The sequence below is a fragment of the Muscardinus avellanarius genome, assembly GCF_963383645.1.
Source record: "Muscardinus avellanarius genome assembly, chromosome: 6".
NCBI classification, from domain to species: Eukaryota; Metazoa; Chordata; class Mammalia; order Rodentia; family Gliridae; genus Muscardinus; species Muscardinus avellanarius.
In genome coordinates, this window is record NC_137791.1 from 61,622,689 (window position 1) to 61,649,957 (window position 27,269).

Below are 27,269 nucleotides of genomic sequence, written 5' to 3' on the forward strand. Positions count from 1 at the left end.
AGCTGCTTTTTCTTGCCTTATTTCTATCTAGCATCTCTATCACAAAGGTCACTAAAAGTGTGAGAATATACAATCTTGTCTTGCTAATAATATTAAGAAGAAGCCTCAGTTTTACACCACTAAGTACAATTATTAGCTATTTAATACAAGTTTCATTCATCCAGATATGGATCCCGGGTTCCAAGAAGAAAAAAAGAAAAGAACCCCTTTAAAGTCAACTCTATAATCATTATTTTAACTATGTCCCACAAATTTTGAGTAGTAATATTATTATCCTCATCTCATTTGAAACATTTTAGGATTTCCTTTAAGGTTTCTCAATTGACATATAGATTATGTAGAAGTGTATTAGACTTGATTCCACATTTAATTCTATTATTTAAAAAAATGTATTACACAGATTTTTATTTTTGAAATACACTTAGACTTATGTATGATCCAGCATGTAGTTCGTCCTAGTGATGTTTTATATGCATTTAAACAGAATGTGTATTTTTGTTAATTATAGTCTTCTACAAATTCCTGTTGAGTTAAAGAAATTAAAAATTTCAAAAGAAAAAGTTAAAACATAGGGCAGGGGGTGTAGCTCGGAGGTCGAATGTTCCTGGGTTCTATCCCCACACCCGCAAAAAAAAAAAAAGTTAAAAAATGTTAAAATCTGCATTATTTATTTAATTGTATTATCAATATTGAAAGGAAAGTATTAAAATCCCAACTGATTTTTAATTTGTCCATTTATTTTTTATCAGTTTTTGAATTATGTATTTATAAGCTCTATACATATGCCATCCACAGTTATTATTGCCTTTTCCTAATGAAGTTTCTGATTATAGCTCTTTATAGTTTCTTTATAGTTTCTGAAGTTTCTGAAACATAGCTCTTTGAGAACTATATATATATATATTGGTGGTACTGGGGTTCCTGTCTGCGCCTCCCAAGCACAGGGATTACAAGCGTGTGCCACCATGCCCGGCCTGAGAACTATATTTTTATCTAGTCTGATATTTGTTCAATCATTCCAACTCCTTGCATATACAATTTTCATAGTACTTAAATTTTTTACTTACATATATATATATATATATTTGTATAAAACAAACATGAAGAGGGTAGCAAAGTTTATAACTTTATTATTTTCAAAACTTAAGTATCAAGAAAATTATAATTATTAAATTCTTAGTACATTTATAGAAGTAACTACTCTTTCTGATACATTCATTTACATTAGACTTTCAATTATTGTTTTTGTTCTTCTATAATTATTATCTCCTAAAATTCCTAGTCTATAGAATCAATTTTATGTTCTGTTGAGATGTGCTAATATGAAAATGACAGTTAGTTATAAAATCCTTATTATAGCTCTTGAAATCATTTCACTGAAATATGTAAAAAACAGAAACCCTATTAAAAACTGGCATGAAAGAATAATGATTTTGAAGTTCAAAGAACTAACATCATATAATATAGTTTTTGCTGAAATTAAAATAAGAATTTTGCATTGATAATAATCTTTCAATGTTTTCCATTATTACTCTTTTGAAAAAAATTAAACTAAACCTTAAACTATTCAGTATTTGCGCATACAAAGGGAACATTGGTAACAGCTCTTCAATTAATGAAAAGTCTTTTTCAAATGCTCCATAGTCAAATATCTGGATCAAGACCAGGAGTAGTGGCACATACTTGTAATCTCAGCATTTGGGAGGCTGAGATCAGAGGATCATGGTTCACAGACAGGCTAAGCTAAGAGTAAGGCCCCCTGCAACTCAGTGAGAACTGGTTTCCAAATAAAGAATAAAAAAATAGGGCTGGGGATGTAGCTTGGAGGTAGAATGCCCCTGGGTTCCATCCAGTACTGAAAATAAATAAATAAATAAATAAATAAATAAATAAATAAATAAATAAATAAATAAATCTGGATCAACTACATGGGCTTATAAATTATATTAATTCTAAAAAAAAAGTTTTCTAGACAGATGTGGTAGTGCATACTTGTAATCCTAGTACTTGGGAGGCCAAGACAGGAGGATCAATTTCATGGCCAGCCTTAGCAACTTAGTAAATCCCTGTTTTAAAATAAAATATAAAATAGGACTAGGACTATAGCTCAGATTTGGAATACTTTTAGGTTCCAATTCCCAGTACCATCCCCCCAAAAGTTTCCTAATTTTCACTCACTTAACTATGTTGTTAGAATGGATTCATTTTGTATTTCATTACATCAGCATATTTTTGTTTGTTTGGCATTTAGCCAAACAATTATTATGATCTCATGATTCATTAAATGTTCTGGCTACCACCTTTCTCTAACCTGTTTGCTATATACAAATTTAAAAGGCATGGGACAGCAGGAAAATTCAGAGGGTCAGAAAATATTTTGTAAATTTGTACTCCAATAAAATAGAAAATGTAGAAGAAATCAACAGATATCTAAGTAAGCTGATATCTAGTAAGAAAGATATCTAATAAGAAATCAACAGATATCTAAGTCAACAGATATCTAAATATATATTATCAAATAATATCTATCTAGGTTGAATCAAAAATATATAAAACTTAAACTGACTTACAGAAAGCAAAGAGATAGAATAATCAAAAACTTTACATCAAGGAAAAGTCCAGACTCAGGCAGCTTCGAAGCTGGATTCTACAAAATATTTATAGAAAAACTAAACCTAATACTTTACAGATTACAATGTGAAATATAAAGTTATGAAAATCTTTCAAACTCTTTCCAAGTTAGTAGTATCACCTTAATACCAAAACTGAATAAAGATCCCTCAAGATAAGAAAATTACAGACCAATATCCTTGTTGAAAATAGATGCAAAAATTGTAAACAAACTATCAAGCAGTGTCAAACAAATTGTACACTAAAATAATATCAAGAGAAATTGTTCACTGTGACCATGTTGGCTTCATTCTAGGGAAGTAAGGCTGGTTTAATATATGCAAATCAATATATGTCATTCATTTGCCCCATAAATAAAACTAAGGACAAAAATCATATGATTACCTCAATAGATACTGAAAAATCACTTGGCAAAAGTTACCACATCATGTTTAAAATAAGAACAGAAGGGACTTACTTCAATATCATAAGGGCAATATACAATAAAATCCAAACCAACATCATACTGATTAGAAAAAAATTTCAAGAATCTCCTTTAAAATGAGGAAATTCTTGACAGGTTGCCCAATATCACAATATCACAACTTTTTTTTTTTTTTTTTTTTTGGTGGTACTGGGATTCCTGGAAGCCCTTCTACCACCGGGCTACACTCCCAGACCTATTTTTTAATTTGGAAACAGGGTCTCTTAAGCCAGCAAGGCTGGCTCTGAACCAGCACGATCCTCCTGTCTCTACCTCCCAAGCGTGGGGATTACAAGCGTGTGCCACCACGCCCGGCAATCACCACTCTTTTTAATATAGTACTCTAGACTATTGGCAAAACAATAAGACAAGAGAAGGCAATAAAAAATACAAATAGGATAAAAGAACTGAAATTATCTCTATTTGCAGATGACATGCTCCTATATTTAGAAGACGCCAAACACTTCAGCCAAAAGACTCTAGAGCTCTGAATTTGCTCAACAAATTCAAGCAAAGTAGCAGGATACAAAATCAATTAAAAAATCAGTAGTTTTTCTATATGTCAACCATGAATTCACTGAAAAAGAAATCTAGAAAAGAATTCGATTTACAATAACCTCAGGTATTTCAAGGAAAATTACAAAACACTAAAAGAAATTGAAGGTCTTAGAAAATGGAAAGACTTCTCATGTTCTCAGATAGACAGAATAATATTATGGAAATAGCCATTTTACCAAAAGGATCTACAGAATCAATGCAATCCCTATCAAAATGACAATGCCATTCCATTCAGAACTAGAAAAAGCAGTCCAAAATTTCATACAAAAATAAAATACCTAGAATAGCGAAAGCAATTTTTAAAAATAAGAATCATGCAGGAGGCATCACAATTCTCAACACTAAATTTCTACTTCAGTGCTGTAGTAATAAAAAAAAAACATGATGTTGGCAAAAAGAAAAAGAAAAAATTCAAAAAGAAGAAATTCAAATGGCCAATAAATGCATGAAGAAATGCTCAACATCACTGGCAATCAGAGAGAGACAAATCAAAACTACCCTGAGATTCCACCTAACTCCAACTAGAATGGCAATCATTCAAAACACAACAACAAATGTTGACAAGGATGTAGAAAAATGGGAACTCTAAAACATTGTTGGTGGGACTGCAAATTAGTGCATGCACTTTGGAAAACAGTATGGAGAATCGTCAGAAGAATGGGAACAAATCTACCATTTTATCCAGCAATACCACTTCTGGGTATCTACCAAAAAGAAAAGAAACCAAACTACCAAACTAATGCATGTGTATCTATGTTCATAGCTGCACAATTCACCATAGCCAAACTATGGAACCAGCCAAGATGTCCATCAACAGATGAATGGATTACAAAACTGTGGAATATGTACACAATGGAATTTTACTCAGCCATCAAAAAAAACTCAATTACATCATTTTCAGGAAAATGGATGGAACTGGAGGACATTATGCTATGTGAGATTAGTCAGTCACAAAAAATAAGAAATCAGATGCTTTCCCAAATATGTTAGAGTTAGGGAGAACTGGATCATAGGAGGAACTCTAGGTGAAAAAGAAAATCCTATGGAGGAGCAAACAAGACAACCTAAAGGAGGAGAAAGGAGGGGAGAAGAGGAAAATCTCTAAAACAATGTATTTAAACATATCAAAGTCAACCACTAAGCCGAGCAAGGGAGGGAGGGAAGGGGAGGGAATGGGGTGGGAAATGGGTAGGGGTTAAATCAGTGATGTCTGCATGTCTCTACACACAAGTTTTTTACCCCAATATGAATGATGTATGAATATAATGCACCAATAAAAAGAAAAAGAAAAAACAAAGACCAATGGGATAGAATAGAAAATACAAAAACAAATTCACACATATAGCCCACTGATTTTGAACAAAGGTGAAAAATACATACATTGTTTTTAAAAAAAAAGATAGGCCCTTTGCAACTCAGTGGGACCCTGTTTCAAAAAAATGAATAAGAAAAATAGGGCTGAGAGTGTCGCACAAAGGTAGAATGTCCCTGGATTTTATCACCAGTACCACACACACACACACACACACACACAATATATATATATATATATATATATATATATATATATATATATATATATATAAAATAAATTATATTTCATTGACAAGGCATGGTGTCCCATGACTGTAATCCCAGTACTTGGGAAGGTGAAAGAGGATTATTGCAGGTTCAAAGCCAGCCTCAGAAACTTAGTAAAGCTCTCAGCAATGTAGTGAGATACTGTTTTCAAATAAAAACTAAACATAGGCCTTGAGGTGTAGCTAAGAGTAAGAATGCCCCTGGAATTGGAATTGATCCTCAGCACTCTACCACACATATATTTAACTGAAAGTTTACATTTTACTTTTTTTTGTGTGTGTGGGTCTGGGGATGGAACCCAGGGGCATTCAACCTCTGAGCTATACCCCCTGTCCTATTTCGTATTCTTTATTTTGAAACAGGGTCTCACTAAGTTGCGGAGGCCTCACTAAGTATCTGAAGTTGTCGGAGAACTTCAATCTTCTGGTCTCAGCCTCCCTAAGGCTGGGATTACAACCCTGCGCCACCGAGCCTGGCTTCTAAAGTCCACATTTTAGATTAGCACAACAAATATAGTGCACAAAGCTGGATTAGTTTGGCATTGTTTATGTTGTTATGATGGCAGCACAGACTAGAGGCATTACTAATTGTCACAAAAAATTGCTTGATGAGCACTTTTTAAAATTAAACCCCAATACATAGAAGAATGAATGATACAATGCCAGTTAATGATAAAATAATTAAAAGGAAGAAAATCTTGAACGAGATAATTGGAGTTAACATTTTAGTGGCATTTGGCCAAGAAAAAAATTTGGAAAAACAATTTATATGTGCTACTTGAATTAATGTTAGAAAGCCAGGGATGGTGGTGCATGCTTGTAAACCCAGCATTTGGGAGGCTGAGACAGGAGGATCACGGTTCAAGGACAGCCTCAGCTACTACTTAGTGAGGCCCTTTGCAACTCAGTGAGACCCTGTTTCAAATTAAGAATAAGAAAGAGGGCTGGGGGGTGTAGCTCAGAGGTAGAATGCCCCTGGGTTCCATCCTCAGTACCTAAAAAGAAAAATGTTAGAAAGCAGTCATTTTTTTCTATCCATTACTGGAGATTTAGACAGACACAGGGTCCCCTTCATGCTAGGCCACTGAGTTATATAACCCATACTTTTTCTTTTATTTTGAGAGGGTCTTACTGTGTAGCCCAGGCTGGCCTTAAATTTGTGATTCTTCTGCCTTCTCCAGAGATCATCTTTCAAAATAAAAACTAGAAAAGTCTGTGAGCATCCTCAGAAGTAGAATGCTAATGGGTTTAATCCCTCTGTACCAAATAAAAAGTAGGTAATAAAGATCTCTTTCAATTAAAAAATAATCTGTGTACTAATGTTAGAATCATGTATTTTAAAATATTGTTAAACTAAGATGAATAGTTGGTGGTAAACTCACATAAAAATCACATTAATGAGAATTGCAGTTTGAAAATTTTGGGGTTTAAGAACATTTTAGTAGACCTTTTAAATTGATATCTATAATGAATATCTCATTACTAGAATTGTTACCTATGCTAATCATAAAATAATATAGTTTTTCCTCATTGGCAATGAAGGTTATTTCCTGAGTTGGATGCACAAACATATGTAATTATGGCCCATTACGCATCACCTTTAACACTTAATTTTCTTTATTTCTGTTTAAGGAAGAAAAACAGATGGAAGTATATAAAATATCTCACAAAATTCTGAGTAGTTCCTCTGTAGTGATTATCACTGAATATTTTCAAGTTATAAAGTTAAGTACCCCAAGTAAGCCTCTCATCACTCCTATCAGTTCTTCCTCCTTACTTTTTACTTGATTTGTTACTAAAATCCAGACTAAAGAGACAAGTTAAAAAAAAAAAAAAAGGTAAATGTTATGGGCTTTGAGATAACAATGTTTTAATATAACATATGTTATTAAGTTTCCCTTGTTCCAAAAAGATCGAGTCTGCATATTAAACCAGAAGTCAGGAAGATTCTAATTTATCTATGCACATGTGGGAAACATAAGTTATCAGTATAGAAATCATATAGTCAGACACAAAGTGGTATACTGGTAAATATTTAACAGCAGCCTTACAAAAAATAAAAAGCCCTAATTTGCAGTGTTTGCCAATTTCTGTGGCATAAATACTCGTAGAAGGCTGATTGTGAGCTCTCTAAACAACATAAATGAATGTACAAGGGGGAAAGATGTACAGCAGCTATTATATAGTTCTCTAACATATAAATCCAAAGGATATAAATAAGTTCACAAGTATAAATAATAGTGAAATAAAGAGGAAATGTGTTCTGTGTGCTGATTGGCTTTTTAAAAACACATTTTTGTTTAGTTGTAAGTTTATATAACTTATTTGTATGCCTCTTAACTGCCAGATCACAAAGTATTGAAATTCTATGAGCAATCAGGTCTATGCATATAATTCCAAAATATTACTGTATAGAGTTTAGGCACTAAGACCACCCCAGTGATGTAAAAAAATAAAGAATAAAAACAAATTTTACAGTTTTTGTTTATAATAGCACATGACTAGCTGCCTCCGATATCCTATGACAATCACTTAACTTAAATTACATTCTTTCTAATTCAATTTTAGTCACCTGTAAGTGTTAGAAATATTATTAACAAAGTGTTACCTGAAGCAGTGCTAGAATTATTATTTAAAAGTGTTAAATACTAATAATTTGTAAGAGGATACATAAAAATTGGGATTTTTAATATGCTTTTATTAGTGTGATGTAATTTTAAATCACAGTGGTGTTCAAACTTTATCGAGTTTAGGTACTAAACTCTATATATGTATATCAACATACATGCACAGTACTTGGTGTATTTCCTTCCACATCTTACTCTGCTCCTCCTTTTCCGCTCCATATATAAGTTGGTGAGATTGGCAGTGATACCTTCATACATGGACACAGCATTATTTGAACTGTTTCCTTCCTCAATTCTTCTTTTTCCTCTCTACTCTCTCCCAATTTCCTTCCACTATTTTATTTATCTCTCTCCTCTTATGTTTCCTAATCTCTAACTTCCACACTTGAGAGAAAACACAAGACCCTTGTCTTTCTAAGACTAGGTGATCTATTCTATTTCCACCCATTTCTTATAAATGACATATTTTGTTCTTCTTTATGGCCAAGTAAAAATCCATTCTGTATATATACCACATTTTGTCTCTCCATGCATCTGCTAATGGATGCCTAAAGTTGGTTCCATAATGTGTCATTGTGAATGGTGCTGCAATAAAATGGTTATGCCTGTATTACTATTGTTAATTCTGACTTTAATTCTTTTGTAAAGATACCAAAGAACAGTATAGCTGTGTCATATCATGGTTCTATTTTTAGTCTGTGAGGGTGCATTCTACTTCGAAGTTACATCCCTACTCTATTTTATTTTTATTTTGAAACAGCGTCTCACTAGGTTGAGGTGAGTTTCACTACTTGCTGAGGCTGTCCTCAAACCTGTGATCCCCCTGTCTTGGCCTTCCAAATGCTGGGATTACAGGAATGTGCCATAGTACCCAACCCCATTTCTAGTCTTTTGAGAAACCTCCATACTGGTCTCCATAGTGTTTTAGTTTTAGTTTTGTTTTGTTTTGTTTTTACTAATTTGCAATCTTCTCAACAGTATATAAAGGTTTCTATTTTCCTACATTCTTACCAAAGTTAGGGATATTCAAAGAAATCACAAATTATTCTTTTCTGATTCCCAGCCACTGTCCTTCTATTCTGTTTAAGCTCTCTTCTCCTACCTACAGGCACTCATCTTATGCTGAGAATGGAAGATCAAAGTGCCCTCCCCCAAATCCCTGGTCTCTAGGGACAGAAGGATGCAACTGAAACTGAAAGAGCAAATTACAAGATATCTCTAGGCTTCACTCCAGGGTACACAGCCTGGCTGGATATGTATATTTTTTTGGTTTTTTCCTGCATGAATGATTTCTCCTATAAACTTTAATGCTTCTGTAAGTGGGGGGAAGGCAGACTACCTGTATTCCAAGTTTGGCCAAATGTGAAAAATTCATTTTTCCTTTTTTATTGTTTTTTTCTCTCTCTCCCAATGTAGACTGCTGACTTCAACTAGTCAATTGGGATCCCCAGATTCAGGCTTCTAGCATGGGCTCCAGTAACAATAATATTGCTTGTTCTAAGTAATAAATATTTTGTTTTCACACTACTAATACTTCCTATCAATATGAAAAATATATTTAAAGTTAATGAAATGTAGTAAAAGTCAATGGATTTGAAATCACACATCTCATTCTATTGTTTCAAAATCATACTTACTGGAGGAAATTCATTTAAAATTTCTGTCCCTCTATATCTATGAAGTAATAGCAGATATACTTTTAATATATAATACTTTTATATGAGTCCCTAAGTAATATAACTGTTGTAATTGTAAAAATCAAACCATATGATACTTGAATTTCGAAGAATGTCTGATTCCCGGGTGGAGGAGGTAAAAGGACCATATTTTTCAAATTTGCTCACCATTTGACTAACTGAATATAGGCTATGGGAGTGCCAATGTATTCATTGGATAAAGCCATTCAAACCTACAGATTTAATTTTACTGGACTGATTGTTACTGTTGTGAAAACTACTTTCATGGTATCATATAAAGTCCAGTGTCATTAAAGTAAGGTACATTTAAAAAATGTTTTACTTACTTTATTAGGACACATGTATATAACTTAATAGATAATATCCATTTATCCTTACCTGATAAGTAATTGGTATCTTAACATAATTTTACTTTCATAGAGCCTTTGAACCAGAGCTAAATTTTTAAGTATTGAATTATAAACCAGAGGCTCTAATCTTTTGTTTGTCATATAAGGAATGCTTGACCCAAGACCATAGCAGACCCCAGCCCAATGTCACACAGAAAGCTACTGACAGAGTAGAGTCTACCCATGTTTATAGACCTCATTGCCTACCAACACCAAAAAACATCAAACTTAGGGTAAGCCATTACCTCTTGAAGCACTCTCTTCATCTTTAATAACAATGTCTTCACTGCTGTGCAGTCCTGTAGCATGAGTCTGAATGGTAGAGAATCGATGCCTCCAGTTTCTTCCACACCTTGTAGGGGCCAATCTGCAGATGGACTGCTAGGCATTCGGCTCATATGGGAACACCTGGCTTCCTGATCATCTTTTGTTAATTTCAGGGAAAGGTTCCTAGCAAGAAAAAAACAAAACAGCCGAAACTATAACATGGAATGCTTAGAATAGTACTTCTCAAGTTGTTGATCAATGTCACTAGTAAGCTAGAGGAAAGTTCTTGTGACCTTCACTATTTCCTCATGATGTTGTTCTTTGAAAACACTCAGCTCTTTTTTCAGAAATTATGAAATGAGTTAACTGTATATATATTTAGTGATTAGATGCAATGACAATTACTGTATTGGTTTCCCCAACTAGCATTTCATTTATTCATTGCACTTAATTCATTTAAAAATGTTGAGACAACAAAAATCACTGGAAGAAAACTTTTATAATAAAAATTTTATAATATGTTTAAAATTAAATGGAATAAAAAGATTAAGAATAAAAACTTATAAGGAAATAAAATTGACAATTATGAAATTACCAAAGCAACCAATAAACATTTAAGTGATTAAGAAGTCAATATACATATAATTTATGTAAAAATAATATTGACATAGTGGGATATGCATAACTCCATAATGGAATTATCATGTGGAAATAAGCAAAATACGCCATCCCCAAAATTGCCCCCTGTGACTCATTAGAATTGATGGCGACTGAGAAGTTGAAGAAAAAATTCTTGTTTTCTACCTATTTACCTAAAAGCAGATATGAATTTACAAAGGTTTTCCGATGTCCTCTTACCAGGAAGAATAAAAATTGATGATTATACAATGCTTGCCTCTCATCAGTCTAAAGGAGGCACCAGAAGAATCTATATAACAAAATTTACTAATTATCCCTTGTATTTCATTAGTTGCTCCATATATTCACCTTCTTACAATTTGCTTTAAAAGTCTTTAAGTTCTTACTTCTCTAAAATTGTATTGCTCTTTTAACATCCTATATAAGCCCCAATGCTAACCACCACTTTGAGTCACACAGCCCTGAATGGCCTTATACACATGGGCAATGCTCATATTCATAAACATGTTTGTGTTTCTCCTATTAATCTGCCTTTTGAAGTCTAATTTACAGGACTACTCCACTTGGAGAACCTAAGACAGTAGAGAGAGAATAGTAAAACACAAAGAACTTATTCTTTTGAAAAACTACAAAATTATGGGATACTTGCACAGTGGAATTCTACTCAGAAATAAACTACAAAATTATGTCTTTTGCAGGAAATTGGATGGACCTGGGGAACATGAGATTAGCCAGTCACAGAAAGTGAAGGGTCATATTTTTTCTCTCATGTGCAGAAGTTAGGGTGTCACTGGGACACAAGAGGGACTTCAGATAATAGAGAAGAAACTCCAGTGGAGTAGAGGGAGGTGGTCTAAGAGAAAGAAGGAGGGCAAGAAGGAGGATCAATAAAGGAATCACTTCTACTGATTTTATATGCATATGTGAGAATACCAATGCTAATCTTAATAACCTGTGTGCAGAGAAAAACAGAGAAGAGGGGAGGGAGCTGGGAGAAAGCCCAACCAACAAGTGCTTTGTGCATGTATACCACTATCCTTATGATAATAAAATATCTGCTTCTTGTAAACTGACGAAAAAGAGCAGAAGACAGTCTCAAAACAAGCAAGTCTAACCTAACATCTGAAGTCTTTATTGAGTTGCAATCAATACTAAGTAAATATTAGCAATTGTTATATGCATGCCATAATGTGGTAAGTAGAAGGAAAAAAATCTTACACTGTAAAAGCACTTAGGCTAATTCAACCCAGATCCTCTTCTAGCTAGTTCTTTAATTCAGAAAGGTTATTTCTTTGTGTCTCAGCTTCTTCAAGTGTTAAATGAAGATACTCATTCCATCTACTTTCTGGACATCTCCAAAGTTTTAATAAATTGACAACAGCCAGCCAGCCCTCAAAAACTACTAGCTATGTTTATTATTATTACTTACCTATACACATAGAAGTGCAATAATAATGATATTATCATCTCAAAGGACAACTATAATGTAATAAATTTGTGAAGATAAGTAAATAATTGCTATTAAAATGTATTCTTTGATGATTATTTTATTTAGAAATTAGTTTACTTCAATTATGAGCACTCAAATTTGAAACAAAATTAAAGAAAATTATCTTATTTGCATCTCTAACTGGCCTAAGTAGCAAGTTTCAAGGCAAATCTTTGTTTTCTGTCACTTTAGGTTGCTAAAAGATCTTGTCACATAATTCAGAAAAAAAGAGTGCAGCCTCACAGATACAAACATAAGGATCTCTGCCATTTTCAAATAGCTAAGATGGGACATGTTCAGAAAGACATTTAGAAGAAAGCATTATCTATTTTCTTCAACTTTAAATTCAGTTCTATTCTTAATTCCAAAAAGGGAGAATGTTGGTAGTTTTCACAATTATTGAATATATCCACATTGTGTCCAACAAAGCAACACTGGCTGAAGTTGCAAAGATTAATAGGATTTGTCAATGACCTTAAGAGGCTTATCACAATTTTTGACTTCTTAGTAAATAGAACCAAATATCAGTATCTAATATTCTTTCACATATAAAATGTTTATCTTGAAATATTTTACTTCAGCATGAAAAAAAAAGATCTGCTCTAAGGCTGTGATAATCATTTTTAATTTATATTTAAACCATTTTAATTACCTCAAGGCAGTTAATAACATTTTATAAAAAGCCTGGGTCTTGGTCAACATAGCAATTTTTTATGTCTATAGGCATAGTTCTTCTGATTTGCTAATTGCTTTGATTTATATTAAGAATGTTCAATAGCATATTCAATATATCTTAAATATTAATGTTTTTAACAATAGAACATTATTGGGCCCAAGCTACCCTAGTGTCTCTAAATAATTTCAACTAAAAAAGTACCAGTGGTTGACAGGAAAAGGAGAAAAATCTCTAATAGGAAATCCCAGTTTCTGCTAGTACAGACAAGACAGAGCAAACATCACTGGTGTGGATACTGCAAGGCCCAGGTGTTCTTCTGTTTCTTCATTTACAGGGCACACTAGAAAACACAATCCATTCACTGTCAGCCAACTCTCTGAGGTATTACAGTTTCAGGAAATCTAACAAATGTGCTTGACATAAAAAAAATAGTTCTTAACACGGCACAAGAGTAAAAAAGTATGATGTGGAAGCCAGATACAGCGGTTCATTAATCATTGTAACTACTGCAGACAAAAAGACAATGCAATCGCCACTTTGTCCATCTATATGCAGTTCACCCTCTGTTTTAACTCCATGGATCTTTGGCAGAATTGTTCAGTAATATTTACACATCCTTTGTTTTTTAGGAATTCTGAACAAGTTTTTATAATTTAAATTGTAGTAAAATTTAGATAAAGGTAATTTGAGACTTAATGAAACTTTCTCAGTCTATAAGAACCCCAAACTAAAAGTTTTAAGTAAGAATACTAACAAAACTCATAAATATTGCATTAAGTGCTCTCTTGGAAGATTAGAGGGCTTGAGAGTTTCAGAAGACACTTAAAATATTTATCTAAAACTACCAGAGTGAATTGGCTTTGTACCTGTGTCACTGGGATTCCTTGTGTGACAGGAATTTTCTATCAAGCAAGTTCAAAAGTACTTTTGTATTTCTATTTTCAGTATGACAACCAAATTTAATGGGAAAATGTATATCTTGACATAAACTATAGCGTGATTAAAGGATTTTCTTATCAGATAGAAAAAGAATATTTTCATATTTTTTCTCATTTGGTTATAACTAGAAATATCATTTTGATAATGAAAAAATTTCTTTTCACCCATAAGAACTCTTCCAGTAATTTTAAAACTTCTCAATGTAATGGACAAAATGACTAACAAAATATAAGATCATGTCAGTTGCATAGCTTTGATACTCTTACCTGTCATAAGAACTCTTCCTTATTTAGTGCACTGACACCTTTCATTATAAGCACTGTCTATGGCCAACAGGCATCTCAATGGCTCACACTTTACAATATGACTATGATTTCTCAGCCAAATTTCCAAAGAACAGAACAGGAGAAATAACTCTTAATAACTTTCTATTTACCCTCATTAAGTAGAGTTGCAGAAAAATATTCAAAACCTTAATTTGGTAAACATACAGTTCCTTAAGCCTCATTTCAGAAAAGACTAGCTTAGCAAGGTAAGGTGGTGAATCCTGTAATCCCAGTATTTTGGAAGTTCAAACAAGAGAATCACAGATTCAAAAACATCCTCACCAACAAAGCAAGACTCAAAGAAACCTAGTAAGACTCTCAACAACCTAGTGAGACTGTTTCAAAAACAAAAATTATAAAGATCTGGGTTGTACCTCAGAAATAAAATGTCTTTGGTTTCTATCCCCCGTACCACAAAAAAACAGTAACAACAGAATTCTAAGTCAGACACAAAATATAACTGTATACTAATGAACTGACATTTTGGAGCCTAACAAAAATTCTCTGTTTAAGAAACTACCTATAAAAAGCTTTTGATGATGATGAACAAACTATATTTCCTTTCAAAATACATTCTTTGTCCCAAACTGTTATTTTAGGAAAAATATATTTTAAGTTGTTCTATAATTGGGCATTCAGTCCTGTTTCCAGAAGGAATATAATCAGTATTGACTATTTCCTTCTGGTTATAAAAATAACACTTAAATATGTAACCCTTTACCTGTAGATGAAAATTTACATGTAACAAGTTATTTTACCACTCCCTGTGATATGGGGAAAGGTTTAAGGCAGTATCAGATACCTTAATATAGTCAACAAGGTCCTTCATGATGTAGAAACAGCCTGCTTTACCACATCTCACCTCCTCACACTCACCTCCTGCTCTTTGAGTTCCACACACATTGCTCCTCATCCAAGCTCCCAAATGTGCAAGTTCTGTCCTATTAAGCCCTTGCACCTCTTATTCCGTCTTCATAAAAATATATGTATTACCTACCTTCAGGTTTCCCCTTAAAATACATCACATCCCCAGGGAAACCTTTGCATTGGTACCACCTATAAAAAATACAAAATTACCTTTCTTATCTAATGATAAGGCTTCCTTTGTAGCATTTATCAAATATTCATTTTTTAAAAAACTAATTTGAGAATCATGGGTAATAGTGCATGCTTATATCCTAGAAGAAGCCCAGCCTCAGCAATTGAGCTAGGCCCTCTTCAACTTAGTAAGACCCTGTTTCAAAATAAAAAATAAAAAACGTGGGGTTATATCTCAGAAGTAGAACGTTCCTTAGTTCAATTCCCAGCACCACCAGAAAAAACAAACAAACAAACAAAAAACCCACTAATTTGAGGACATTTCTGAGAGCACAGAGAAATACTAATATAAGTTTTAACTATATTTATTTTAAAAACTAAATTGCAAAATGAAAGAGAAATGAATTTCCAGGTGCCAATATAGAAATTAAAATAGCAATAATTGCAGAAAGGGTCACTTGGTCATTGAACTTGGATGAGCTCTCTTAAAATAAGGCTGTAACTTATATGCCTGTTATGGTTAGATATAGAATGTTCCCCACAGAGCTCATGAATTAATTTTGAGAGTTGATATAATTAAGTCGTGAGGGTTGAAATCTCATTAATGAATAAATCCATTGTAGTGGATTTACTGGATGGCAACCTGGGAACGTAGAGTATGGCTGGAGGAGGAGGGTCCCTGGGAATGTGGCCTTAGCGATTATGTATGTTTCTTCCTCCCCTTTTCTCTCTTCTCTCTTGCTTATGGTCTCCAGTATATCACAGCAGAATCAATAAACCAAAAAGAAAACTACCAGAAATGATTAAAAATTTCAGCAAAATGGATGCAAAATCAATCTAAAAAAGTCAGAAGCTTTTCTATATACCAGCCATAAATCGACTGAAAAAGAAATCCAGAAAAGTTTTCCACCCAGAATGACATCAAAAACAGTAAAATACTTAGAAATAAACATAATCAAGAAGCTAAAAGACCTCTACAATAAAAATTATAAATCAATAAAGAAATTGAAAATTATCTTAGAAGGTAGAAGGATCTCCCTTACTCTTGGATAGGCAGAATAAATATCATCAAAATGGCCATCCTTCCAAAAGTGATCTGCAGATCCAATGCGATCTCCACTAAAACACCATGGTCATTTTTCACAGATCTAGAAGTCAGTCCTTAAATTCATATGAAATAACAAAAAGCTCAGCACAGCCCAAACAATTCTCAACAATAAAAACCATGCAGGAGGTATCACAATACTTGACTTCAAACTATACTACAGAGCCAAAGTAATAAAAACAGAATGATATTGGCTCCAAAGCAGAAACAGACTAATGGAATAAAATAAAAAGTTCAGAAAAAAATTCACACTCTTACAGCCAATAGGTTCTTGACAAAGGGGCCAAAAACATTCAGTGGAAAAACGCAGCCTCTTCAATAAATAATATGTGCAACTACTTTGGAAAACAGTGTGGAGGAGCCTCAGAAGAATGAGACTGAGCTTATGATGTGACCCAGCTATACCACTCCTAGGTATACACCCAAAAGAATGGAAACCAGATAACCATATCAATCCATAAATATCTATGTTTATAGCTGCACAGTTCATAATTGCCAAACTATCAAACCAGCTGAAATGTCCATCAACAAAGGAGTGGACTACAAAACTATGAGATATAGATGAAATGGACTTATAGTCAGCCATAAAGAACAAAATTGTTAGTTGCAGAAAATGAATGGAACTGGAGAGCATTATGCTAAGAGAGATTAGCCAGTCACAGGTATTCTATGAATGTAAATCTACTAATACAAGCTTTCAAAGTTGTTTTTTTGTCTTAAGAAAAGAAAAAAAAACAGTTGGCTCGGTTTCTCTGTCGATCACCATTTCCTCGTGTTACATAGTTTATGAGCATGTGTCTCTCTCCCTTTCTTTATTTTTCACATTTGATTTTAAATCCAATTGAAAGAATATTTCACTTCTGAAAATAATTAAAACTGCAGAACAAAGATATAAAAGTATTTCTATCATTAAGAAACAATGTCCCACATCACTGATTGAAGAAAAAAAATCCATACACATAAAGTCTTTATGTGTATACATATGTATTTTCAATTTGTAATTAATTATTTAATTTCAGGTATTATATGAATTCAGTAGGCTATTCCAGGGTTAATAATACCATTAAGTCTGTTTCCCAGAAAATTAAAACTCACAGAAGTTTAGAAATACAAAATCATCAAAGAAATTTTTTTCATAAAAGTAGAAATTAATAAAACTTTTTATTTTCCCTCAATATTATAAAAGTAGTTCTTAGAAAATCTCAGATTATCTCATCTTCATGTGATTAATAGACACTAACAAATTTTTTTTAAATCTAAAATTTCTACTGTTTTTTTTTCTGCAGTTCATCACATAAAGGACATAAAGTTAACTGTCAATTAGTATATATTGAAAGGCCATAAAGCCTTAAAATTAATTCTGATATAGTATATTCATTCACTGATATGTTTGAGTTATGTAATCTACAGTAACTGTTTTATGTGAGATGGTTCTATGCCTGTACTTCACTTTAAATATGAAGAAACTGTTTCTGTATCTTCTATTCTAATCCACTGGTCAGTATATCTGTTATTGTGCCAGTACCATGCTGTTTTTACTACTATTGCTCTATAGTATAGTTTGAAGTCTGGGATTGTAATGCCTCTTGCATGTTTCTTATTGTTGAGAATTGCTTTGGCTATTCTAGGTCTTTTCTTTCTCCATATGAAGTTCATGATTGATTTTTCTAGGTCTCTGAAGAATGTCACTGGTATTTTAAAACAGCATGGTACTGGCACAATAACAGATAAACTGACCAGTGGATTAGAATAGAAGATACAGAAACAAACCCACACATCTTTAGTCAATTAATCTTTGACAAAGGGGCCAAACACATACGCTGGAGAAAAGACAGCCTTTTCAACAAGTGGTGCTGGGAGAACTGGCTCACCATTTGTAAAAAGATGAATCTAAACCCCTATATCTCACCAAACACAGGAATCAACTCAAGATGGATCAAAGACTTAGAAATTAGACCTGAGACTGTGAAGTTAGTAGAGGAGAGCATAGGTTCAACACTACAACATATTGGCACAGGCAGTAACTTTCTCAACAAAACCTCCAAAGCTCAGGAAATTAAAGCAAGAATAAACAAGTGGCATAACATCAAACTAAAAAGTTTCTTCTCATCAAAGGAAACTATCAATAACCTAAAGAGGAAGCCTACAGAATGGGAAAGGATCTTTACCAGCCACCATTCTGATAGGGGGCTAATACCCAGAATATACAAAGAGCTCAAAAGACTCTACACTAGCAAAACAAACAACCCCATCAAGAAATGGGCAAATGAACTAAATAGACACTTCACAAAAGTAGAGATACAAAGGGCCAATAGATACATGAAAAGATGTTCTTCATCACTGGCCATCAGGGAGATGCAAATCAAAACTACACTGAGATTCCATCTAACCCCAGTCAGAGTGGCAAGCATAAAGAAATCAAACAACAACAAATGCTGGTGAGGATGTGGGGAAAGAGGAACTCTTTTACACTGTTGGTGGGAATGCAAACTAGTTCAACTACTATGGAGATCTGTGTGGAGATTCCTAAGAAAGGTGGGAATAGATCCACCATATGATCCAGCTATACCACTCCTGGGTATCTTTCCAAAGGGGTTAAATTCAGAGAAATACAGCAACAATGCATACCTATGTTCATAGCAGCACAATTTGTAATAGTCAAAATATGGAACCAACCCAGATCACCATCAACAGATGAATGGATAGCAAAACTGTGGGAAATACACACAATGGAATTCTATTCAGCCATAAAGAAGAACAAAATTATATCATTTGCAAGAAGATAGAAAGCCCTGGAGAACATTATGTTAAGTGAGATCAGTCAAGCACAGAAGAAGGTACATATGTTTCCTCTAATATGCCCAAACTAGGAAACACAAAGGATACCAGTTGGACTCCAGATAATGGGGGTGAAATACCAGCAAAGTTTGAATGGAAAGATAGGAAAGGAGGAAGGCTGATCTTGATTAATGAGGGTCTACAACTGAACATGTGTAAAATTATGAATAAGACAAGGTTAACCTGGACATCCATTGGTGGGGGGGGGGAATGGGGGCGGGGGGGAGAGGGCACCAAATATAGTTTAAATGTATACTATTTATGTTCAATAAAAAAAAATTGTTAAAAGAAAAATAAATAAATAAATAAAAATAAAACCAGAAAAAAAGAAAATTACAGAGGGAAATGTGTTAAGGTAGCATTAAGCAATTAAGGAAACATTATCTAAGTGGAGTATCCAGAGAGTATTAAAAGTTAGCAGAGTAGCGCTGGGCGTGGTGGTGCACGCTTGTAATCCCCGCGCTTGGGAGGCAGAGACAGGAGGATCGCGCAGGTTCGAAGCCAGCCATGCGCGCTTGCTTAGGAGACCCTGTTTCCAAGTAAAAATGTTAAAATAGGTCTGGGAGTGTAGCCCGGAGGTAGAAGGGCTTCCAGGAACCCCAGTACCACCAAAAAAAAAAAAAAAAAAAAAGTTAGCAGAGTAAATTTTTTCTTGTCTTTAGTCAAGTATCAAGTATCACTTATTTGATTCATATTTTTTTAATTTTTTACTGGTGCATTATATTCATACATCATATTAGGTTAAAAAAACTTGTGTGTAAATACATGTACACATTACTGATTTAAGCCCTACCCAATTCAACAAATTCAGCAAAGTATCTGGATACAAAATCAATCTTAAAAAAATCATATGTTTTAAAATAACTTCAGTTTAATTTTCCTCTTAGGTTTCAAGGAAGGTGTAAAAATAAATAAATAAATAAATAAATAAATAAATATGCAGAAACTGGAAAGCTAACTGCAATAATTGTTAGCTACAAAAGAACAATCTAGAAATTAATCATTTTGGAAGAAAAAATCAATTCTTGCTCTATGAAATCACATAAAATAATAAAAATTATTTATATAACATATATAGTGGCTGGCAAACTACAATTTCTAATACTTTTAAAAATAAGAGTTGGGAATCATTACTTTGAATAAATCTGTATAGTCAAATATCTTTATCATTTTGAGAAAGATATATAGAATCTGTTATTTTTTCAAATTTTTTATTTTCATTCTTGTGGTTAAAAGAAATATTTGTGATCATTTATATTTAATTCCAACTAGAAATATACTTTACATAATACAGAGAATTTATGATTTCCCCTATGCCTTGGAAGTCTCCCCAAATCATATAGGCTATATTTAAATAAATGAACTTCTGGGTAGTATCTCCAGCCCACTGCATCATAGCTTTGCCTTGCTTTTTCATATTTATTATTTTTCCAGGATATATATGAATTTGTGACAAAGAGTAATTAGTATACATCCTTTTTTTTTTTTTTTTTTTTTTTGGTCTTACTGGGGTTCCTGGAAGCCCTTCTACCTCTGGGCTACACTCCCAGACCCTTTTTTTTTTTAAATTTAGAAACAGGGTCTCTTAAGGCAGTGCGGCTAGCTTTCAACCTGTGTGATCCTCCTGTCTCTGCCTCCCAAGTGTGGGGATTACAAGCGTGCGCCACCACGCCCTGCAGTATACACCCTTTAACATTAGACAATGAACTGCCAAGAAAGTACTCGCCCAACCACATTACTACCTCAGGCTTCAGTATTTGCCTCTTTCCATAGGTCTAGTAACATCCAATTCACATCTCATTTCTGTTCATGCACTTATCACATTCCAGTCTATCACCTTCATGTGACTATAGAATGTTTGAACTTGGAAACTTTTTTCAATAGGCTTCATATGATTAAATGTCTACCTCCTAGCAGTATATCATTGAGTGTATGCATGGTAAATTCACATACACGAAACACATGCTGTAAGAATTATTCTTTAGTAATCCTAAGTATCATGCTTATATATCACAATATTTTATGAGAAAATTTTGATTTACCTTTGGAGACTTAGCAAAAGCAAACCTATTGAAAGTAGTAAAAATATTCTGAGTCAGTACATCAGGAGTAGATATAAAAATAAGAGATTAACAACAACCATAATGAAGACAATGAAAGTAGCAGATATAATTAAAAAAACAGTGAAGATAATAAAGAAAACCAGAATGAAGTAAGAGTATAGATAATAAGTATATTCACAAGAATACAATTTTGCATAGAATTTGTGCCCTCTTGAGTTTAAACCCATCTGATGAAGTATGAAACTCCTGTTGTCCATGAGAACTATGTTATGTAAAATTAAGTTGCTGTAGAGATTCAGTTGTTTGAGGATAACCTGGTTTTTTTGTTTTTTTGTTTTTTGTTTTGTTTTGTTTTGTGGTACTGGGGTTCCTGGAAGCCCTTCTACCTCCGGGCTACACTCCCAGACCTATTTTTACATTTTTTTTTTTTATTTGGAAACAGGGTCTCCTAAGCCAGCGTGAGCGGCTGGCTTCGAACCTGCGCGATCCTCCTGTCTCTGCTTCCCAAGCGCGGGGATTACAAGCGTGTGCCACCACGCCCGGCTTAACCTATTGTTTTAACAATGAAAATACTTTCCATTTATTTTGAAGATCTTTCCAACTAAATTAAAATAATACAACTAGGATCTAGAAAATCAGCTATCTCAAAAACTTAACCCTAAAAATTATAAATGATTATCAAATTCTTAATACTGACTGAGTTATAGTTTTATGCCTAAAGTAACATTAAGAGCAATTAGAAAGCCTTTGAAAAATCAATGAACTAGTAATGAGTATCATTTTCTTTAATTACCTATACTATTTTATTCTAAGTTATATCACCAGTTGAGAGATTTTTGCTCCCATTTATACTAATAATTATACACAATAAACTAAAATTCAGCTTATGAAAGCTAGAGATATATTTTACTTTAGATTATAGGGCTATAGTCTAGGCTAGTGACAATTAGTTGTAGCAAGATGCAGTGTGCAGTAAATAGAAAATAGCAAACACCACAAACCAAATTCTATAATGGATTGTTGCCATGTTATATAAATAGAGAGTGTGGAACTGGAGGCTAAAATGTATCTCTTTTTAAAAGACAATATATTAGTTATCTAATGAGTTTGAAAACGTTTTTTAAGTATGTAGGAGCTTATGATGAGGCTTAAGCCTAGTAACAATTAAAAAATACTAATAAAAACCCCTGTTTTGCTTAACCCTGTATTTCCAAAATTTATCATTCACTAATTAATACTATTTATAGTAAGATATATTAATGTCATAATCATATACATTTATGAACTATTATCATAATTCCCAAAGACAATGCTTTTATAGCTCATTATGAGATTGCTTCAAAAGGTGCTATATTTCAAACCTCTGTACTAAATACTATAAACATTATGATAGTGAAATCACATTGTAAATACTATGAACATAAAATAGTGATGAATCTAAATGTGCAATTATTTTGTAAATAATGACAAATGTAACCATAAATGGAAAAGAAACACAAAAACATGTATCCTCTTTCTCTCCTGAACAGAATATTCATCCTTTCTCTGATAAAGAGAAACCACTGAACTTTAGTACAAATAACAGGCCAGATTATTGGTATAAATGAAAAGCATATAACATGGTTCATACAAAATTGTACATCATAGAACTGTCAAAGGATAAGTGTCTGTTGCAAGAAACAAACAAGAAATCCTTGAGTTTAGTAAGAGACTCTATGGCTGGGCCTTGAAAGGGATGACATAAAGACAGAATATCATTACTCAAATGATTTAAATGATTCAGTTTAAAATAGCTGAATTACCTTTCCATTATTCATCAGTACACAACAAACACAGACAGATACTACAGTCATGCATGTAAAGATGATGATGTGTGACTATAAATCACAAAGTTAGATAAAATAGAAGGCACAAAATGTTTTCGGGTTTTTGTAGATGTGTGTGTGTGTGTGTGCCTTTCTTTTTTTTTTTCTAAGTCCTGTTTGGAAGACATAGACACTCAGATGTAGACTATCTTGGCTCCAGTATATTCGTCTTTGAATGTTATCTCCATTTCTTTCTGTCTGTGCTGACATGCACTTGACATTTAAAACCAGATAACATTGGGTTTTGGTGGCTTAGGATGGTTCTCTTTTACAGAACAACAAAAACAGAGATTGGTATCAATGTGCAATTGTTTTTGAAGCAGACAAGAGAGCAAAAAAGAAAATACTCCGCCATTTTCTTAACATAACCAAAGAGAAGCTGATAAAAACAAATCTCCATCTTGCTCTTTCCTCTTGAGGGACAACTGCATATTTAGGAAAGATCACTGAAAAAAAAATTCAACAAGAAATCAAGTCCATTCCCAGAAAACAATTATTTCCCAAAAGATGATAATGTTTGTTTTCACCTGTTTTAAAAATGAGTCTTTCTAGGTTACTGAGAGTCTACTTAAGTTTCTGGGACTACCACTGAACCTGTGATCCTCCTGTCTCAGACTCCCAAGTACAGGGTTTAGAGATGTGCATCACCACACTGGGCTTATATAGGAAAATTTAACATAGCAGTTTTTTTGTTTGTTTGTTTGTTTGTTTGTTTTTGGTGGTACAGGGGTTCCTGGAAGCCCTTCTAACTCCGGGCTATACTCCCAGACCTATTTTATACTTTTTTTTTTTAATTTTTGGAAACAGGGTCTCTTAAACCAGTGCAGCTGGCTTCAAACCTGTGTGATCCTCCTGTCTCTGCCTCTCAAGCGCGAGGATTACAAGTGTGCGCCACCACACCATGCAGGGTTTTTTTTTTTTTTTTTTTTAAACTAGCAAAAAGTCTCCAAGAAATTTTGAGGCTTCTGAGTGTGTTTGACCCAGGGAAGGTGTAATTAGAGCACTGCTAAGCTATTCATGTTCTTGGATGCAACTTCTTAGAATCAAATCATGGTAGTATAAGAAAAAATTATTTATTTTATTTCTATGTGAATGTGGTACCCCTAATCTTGCAAATGAGAACATTCTTCCTTGTCATTTTGCTAATGAGTTCTTTATCTTCTGAGAAAGTCTGTCCTCTGCTCCTAGACTGCATAAAGTATTAATGAGCCTGTTAAAAAGGCCCCACTCTTTCATGCCCCATGTGGTCATGTATTTGACTTGCTTATGGCCAACAGACTTTGGTTCATAGAAATGTGAATCTTGAACTACCTAGCAAAAGGATCAAAATCTACACTAGCTTATTTATTCTAATGGTGAAGCCAGGAAGAGCTTATCTATTTTTTTGTTACTCAGGGAAAATGCACAGTCTTAAGACCTGTGCATTTAAACAAGGCCCATCTCTTCCAAGGTTCTTAACATTTGTTTTAAAGTTCTGCTGCCACCATCTTGAAATTAATCATAATTTCTGAACAAGTAACCTTGCATTTTCACTTTGCAACACAAACTCTAATTATCTGTATAATAGCTCAGTTTTTCTGCATCTAACTCAGTTCTTTGAGATTACTGTTATTTCTGTAATCTTGAGCCATTTGCGTTTTTCTCCATTTTTGTTAACTAGTGCTGTAGGAATGCAGGAAGAAAAGTCTTCCCTTCCTAAGGGAGTAGGGTATAGAAATAGAGCATAATGTAGGATGTTAGAATATAAGGTTAGGATAAGAATGTAGCAGTTTGTGTAAGCAATGAATTGAGTAAACGGGAAAACTTCTTACTTCTGTTATAATCTGCTTAAAATCCTGGCTTCTGTATACTATGGCTTAGGCACCGGAGATAGTGTCCGGAAATGGCCTTTGTCTTAGATATGGGTGGTATGTAGAGAATGTTGGGAGCTTGTAAAAGTTATCTGTCAGGCAAACATCTGCCAGCTAGGGGCAGTTCCTGAAGCACGGGCCCACATCCCCCATAGGGAAGATAAGGAGACCCTTGGCGGGCAAAGACGTAGGGAGGCAGCTCTGTGAAACCATTTGCTATAATTCAAATGTATGTGTGATTGCTTTTAAAATTATTGGTTGTACCTGTTTACCAGTTTATTTGATTGGATGTATGTATCTTTGGCGGGCTCCTCTTTGGCGGACTCTGATGTATGTACCCACTCCCTACTCCGGCGATAAAGTCAGAGCTGTCCGGAGGCTGGGGGTCGGCCCTCGACCGAACTCCCTCGACTGGTGAGTGACGTCTCGGTTCTGACCCCTGGCTAGCCAGGAAGAGCTACAGCACAATAAACCCTGCTTGATATTACATCTCTTGTGTGTCCTTCGTTATTTGGGTCGGTGGGTGAATCGTGAACTCTTCAGTGCATATCCAATAAACTTTTTTTTTTTTAATGAAGTGAGCAAAAGTAGGTTTCTGGAACTTGTCTCAAAGAACTCTGCACTAAACTTTAGACCAGCTCAAAGACTAATGTTCAAAATGCAGTGTGAGCTTTTTCCAGTTTTCTCATATCTTGGGTGTATTCTTGCCACATTCCTCTTTGGAATATCCAGGTTTACTTTAGAGATGACTGCCGCAGATATTTAAAATTCATTATTTTATTATAAACCAGAGGCCAATCATTTTCTGTAATTCCTCTATAAAAACGTGCTAATGCTATGTCCTGGACCTCACCACTCTGACCTGTCCTCTGCATATTATAAATAAGTATTAAACATGTAATATTATTATACAGTTCTATATATTGTATACTAATATATATTATATGAATAAGGAAAATAGTTTTCTTTATATATATTGTTACTATAAAATATCTATATGAGACTTTCTTTAGTAATGAATACATACACACAAAATGAAATATGCTAATTACAAGAACTGAACTTCCATTTTAGAAAAGATCTACTTTTGGCTTTTAAACACCAGGCAGCCAAGGCACTGGTAAATGAATATCTTCTCCTCCTGGGAGCATGGTGTTCTGTCTGTTAAACCAACTGAGATTTGAATAAATCCTACTGATCTTACAGGATGTTAAAGCATCAAAGAGAAAAAGCACTGTGCCTTTGACCCCTGGTTCTCATACTAAAAAAAATCTACTCAATTTACATCTCGGTACCCACATATCACAGAAAAAACATTATAATGAAATGTTAGCCACCGAAAGGTCCAGCTATTAAAGAAAGGTTAAATAATTTTGTCATTGTAAATTGTTTCACTATTAGCTGCCTTTTAAAAACTTATCAAGGTTATTAACTGATGCTGTTATTTTGAGATTCAGCGTTTCTTTATCTCATGACTGCAATGAGACAGAAGCCAGTCTTCAATGTATATATTTTATACATGCTAGCTCTGTTTGTTCATGCAAATTACTAAGTTAGTTTACCCACATGTTATAAGTAGGTAAATTTATCAACAGATGTCATGGTCACAGTATTAATGGAAAAACTGTATTATTGTATCAATTAGAGGAATTACTGGCTTGACTTGCATGTGGTCTCCTGGCTATTGAAGCAAATTAGGCAAGTGGTACAATGACTACCATAAAATATCTTTGTTCTAGCAGCTAAAGTAGACTGACAGCCTCACTATCAAGATGCCAGCCCCCAAAATAAAAAAGATAACATTAAATATTTACTATATCAAATGCATTTTTGTGTTCGAGTATGTATAAGCAATCACTATAAAGTAGTACCTGACAGCAGCTCACAAATGTTCTTTCAGAGTATCTAAGATATGAAGACTGAGCATGACATTAGAAGAGCAGCAGAATTTTTAACTGCAACAGAATGTCAGGTTCCTTAGGTTCTTTTGTTATTACAGGTTAAAAAATGACATATATGCATATTAGTCATCATGAGTAAATATTGCTTTTTTCCATAAAAAAATCACACTCAATAATATGTATCTTATGTCACACGAGAGGTATAAATATATTAGATCATTAGTTGATTATTTAAATATTAATGACTATAATATGCCAGTGGGTTACCAAAGTACACATCTAATCTAATCGCATTTATCTAAATTAAATCTCTAACGCCGGGCATGGT

General features: G+C 33.7%; 1 protein-coding gene across 1 annotated transcript in view; it reads right to left on the bottom strand.

Moving 5' to 3' along the window:
- The window catches only part of CCSER1 (coiled-coil serine rich protein 1), a gene marked incomplete at both ends in the record, with an annotated part of 1,182,092 nt that overhangs the window by 897,226 nt on the left and 257,597 nt on the right, over positions 1–27,269 (bottom strand). Inside the window, one exon of the mRNA XM_080697948.1 lies at positions 10,191–10,395. Coding sequence (XP_080554074.1) covers positions 10,191–10,395 — 205 coding nt within the window. The remainder of the gene's footprint in view (positions 1–10,190; positions 10,396–27,269) is intronic.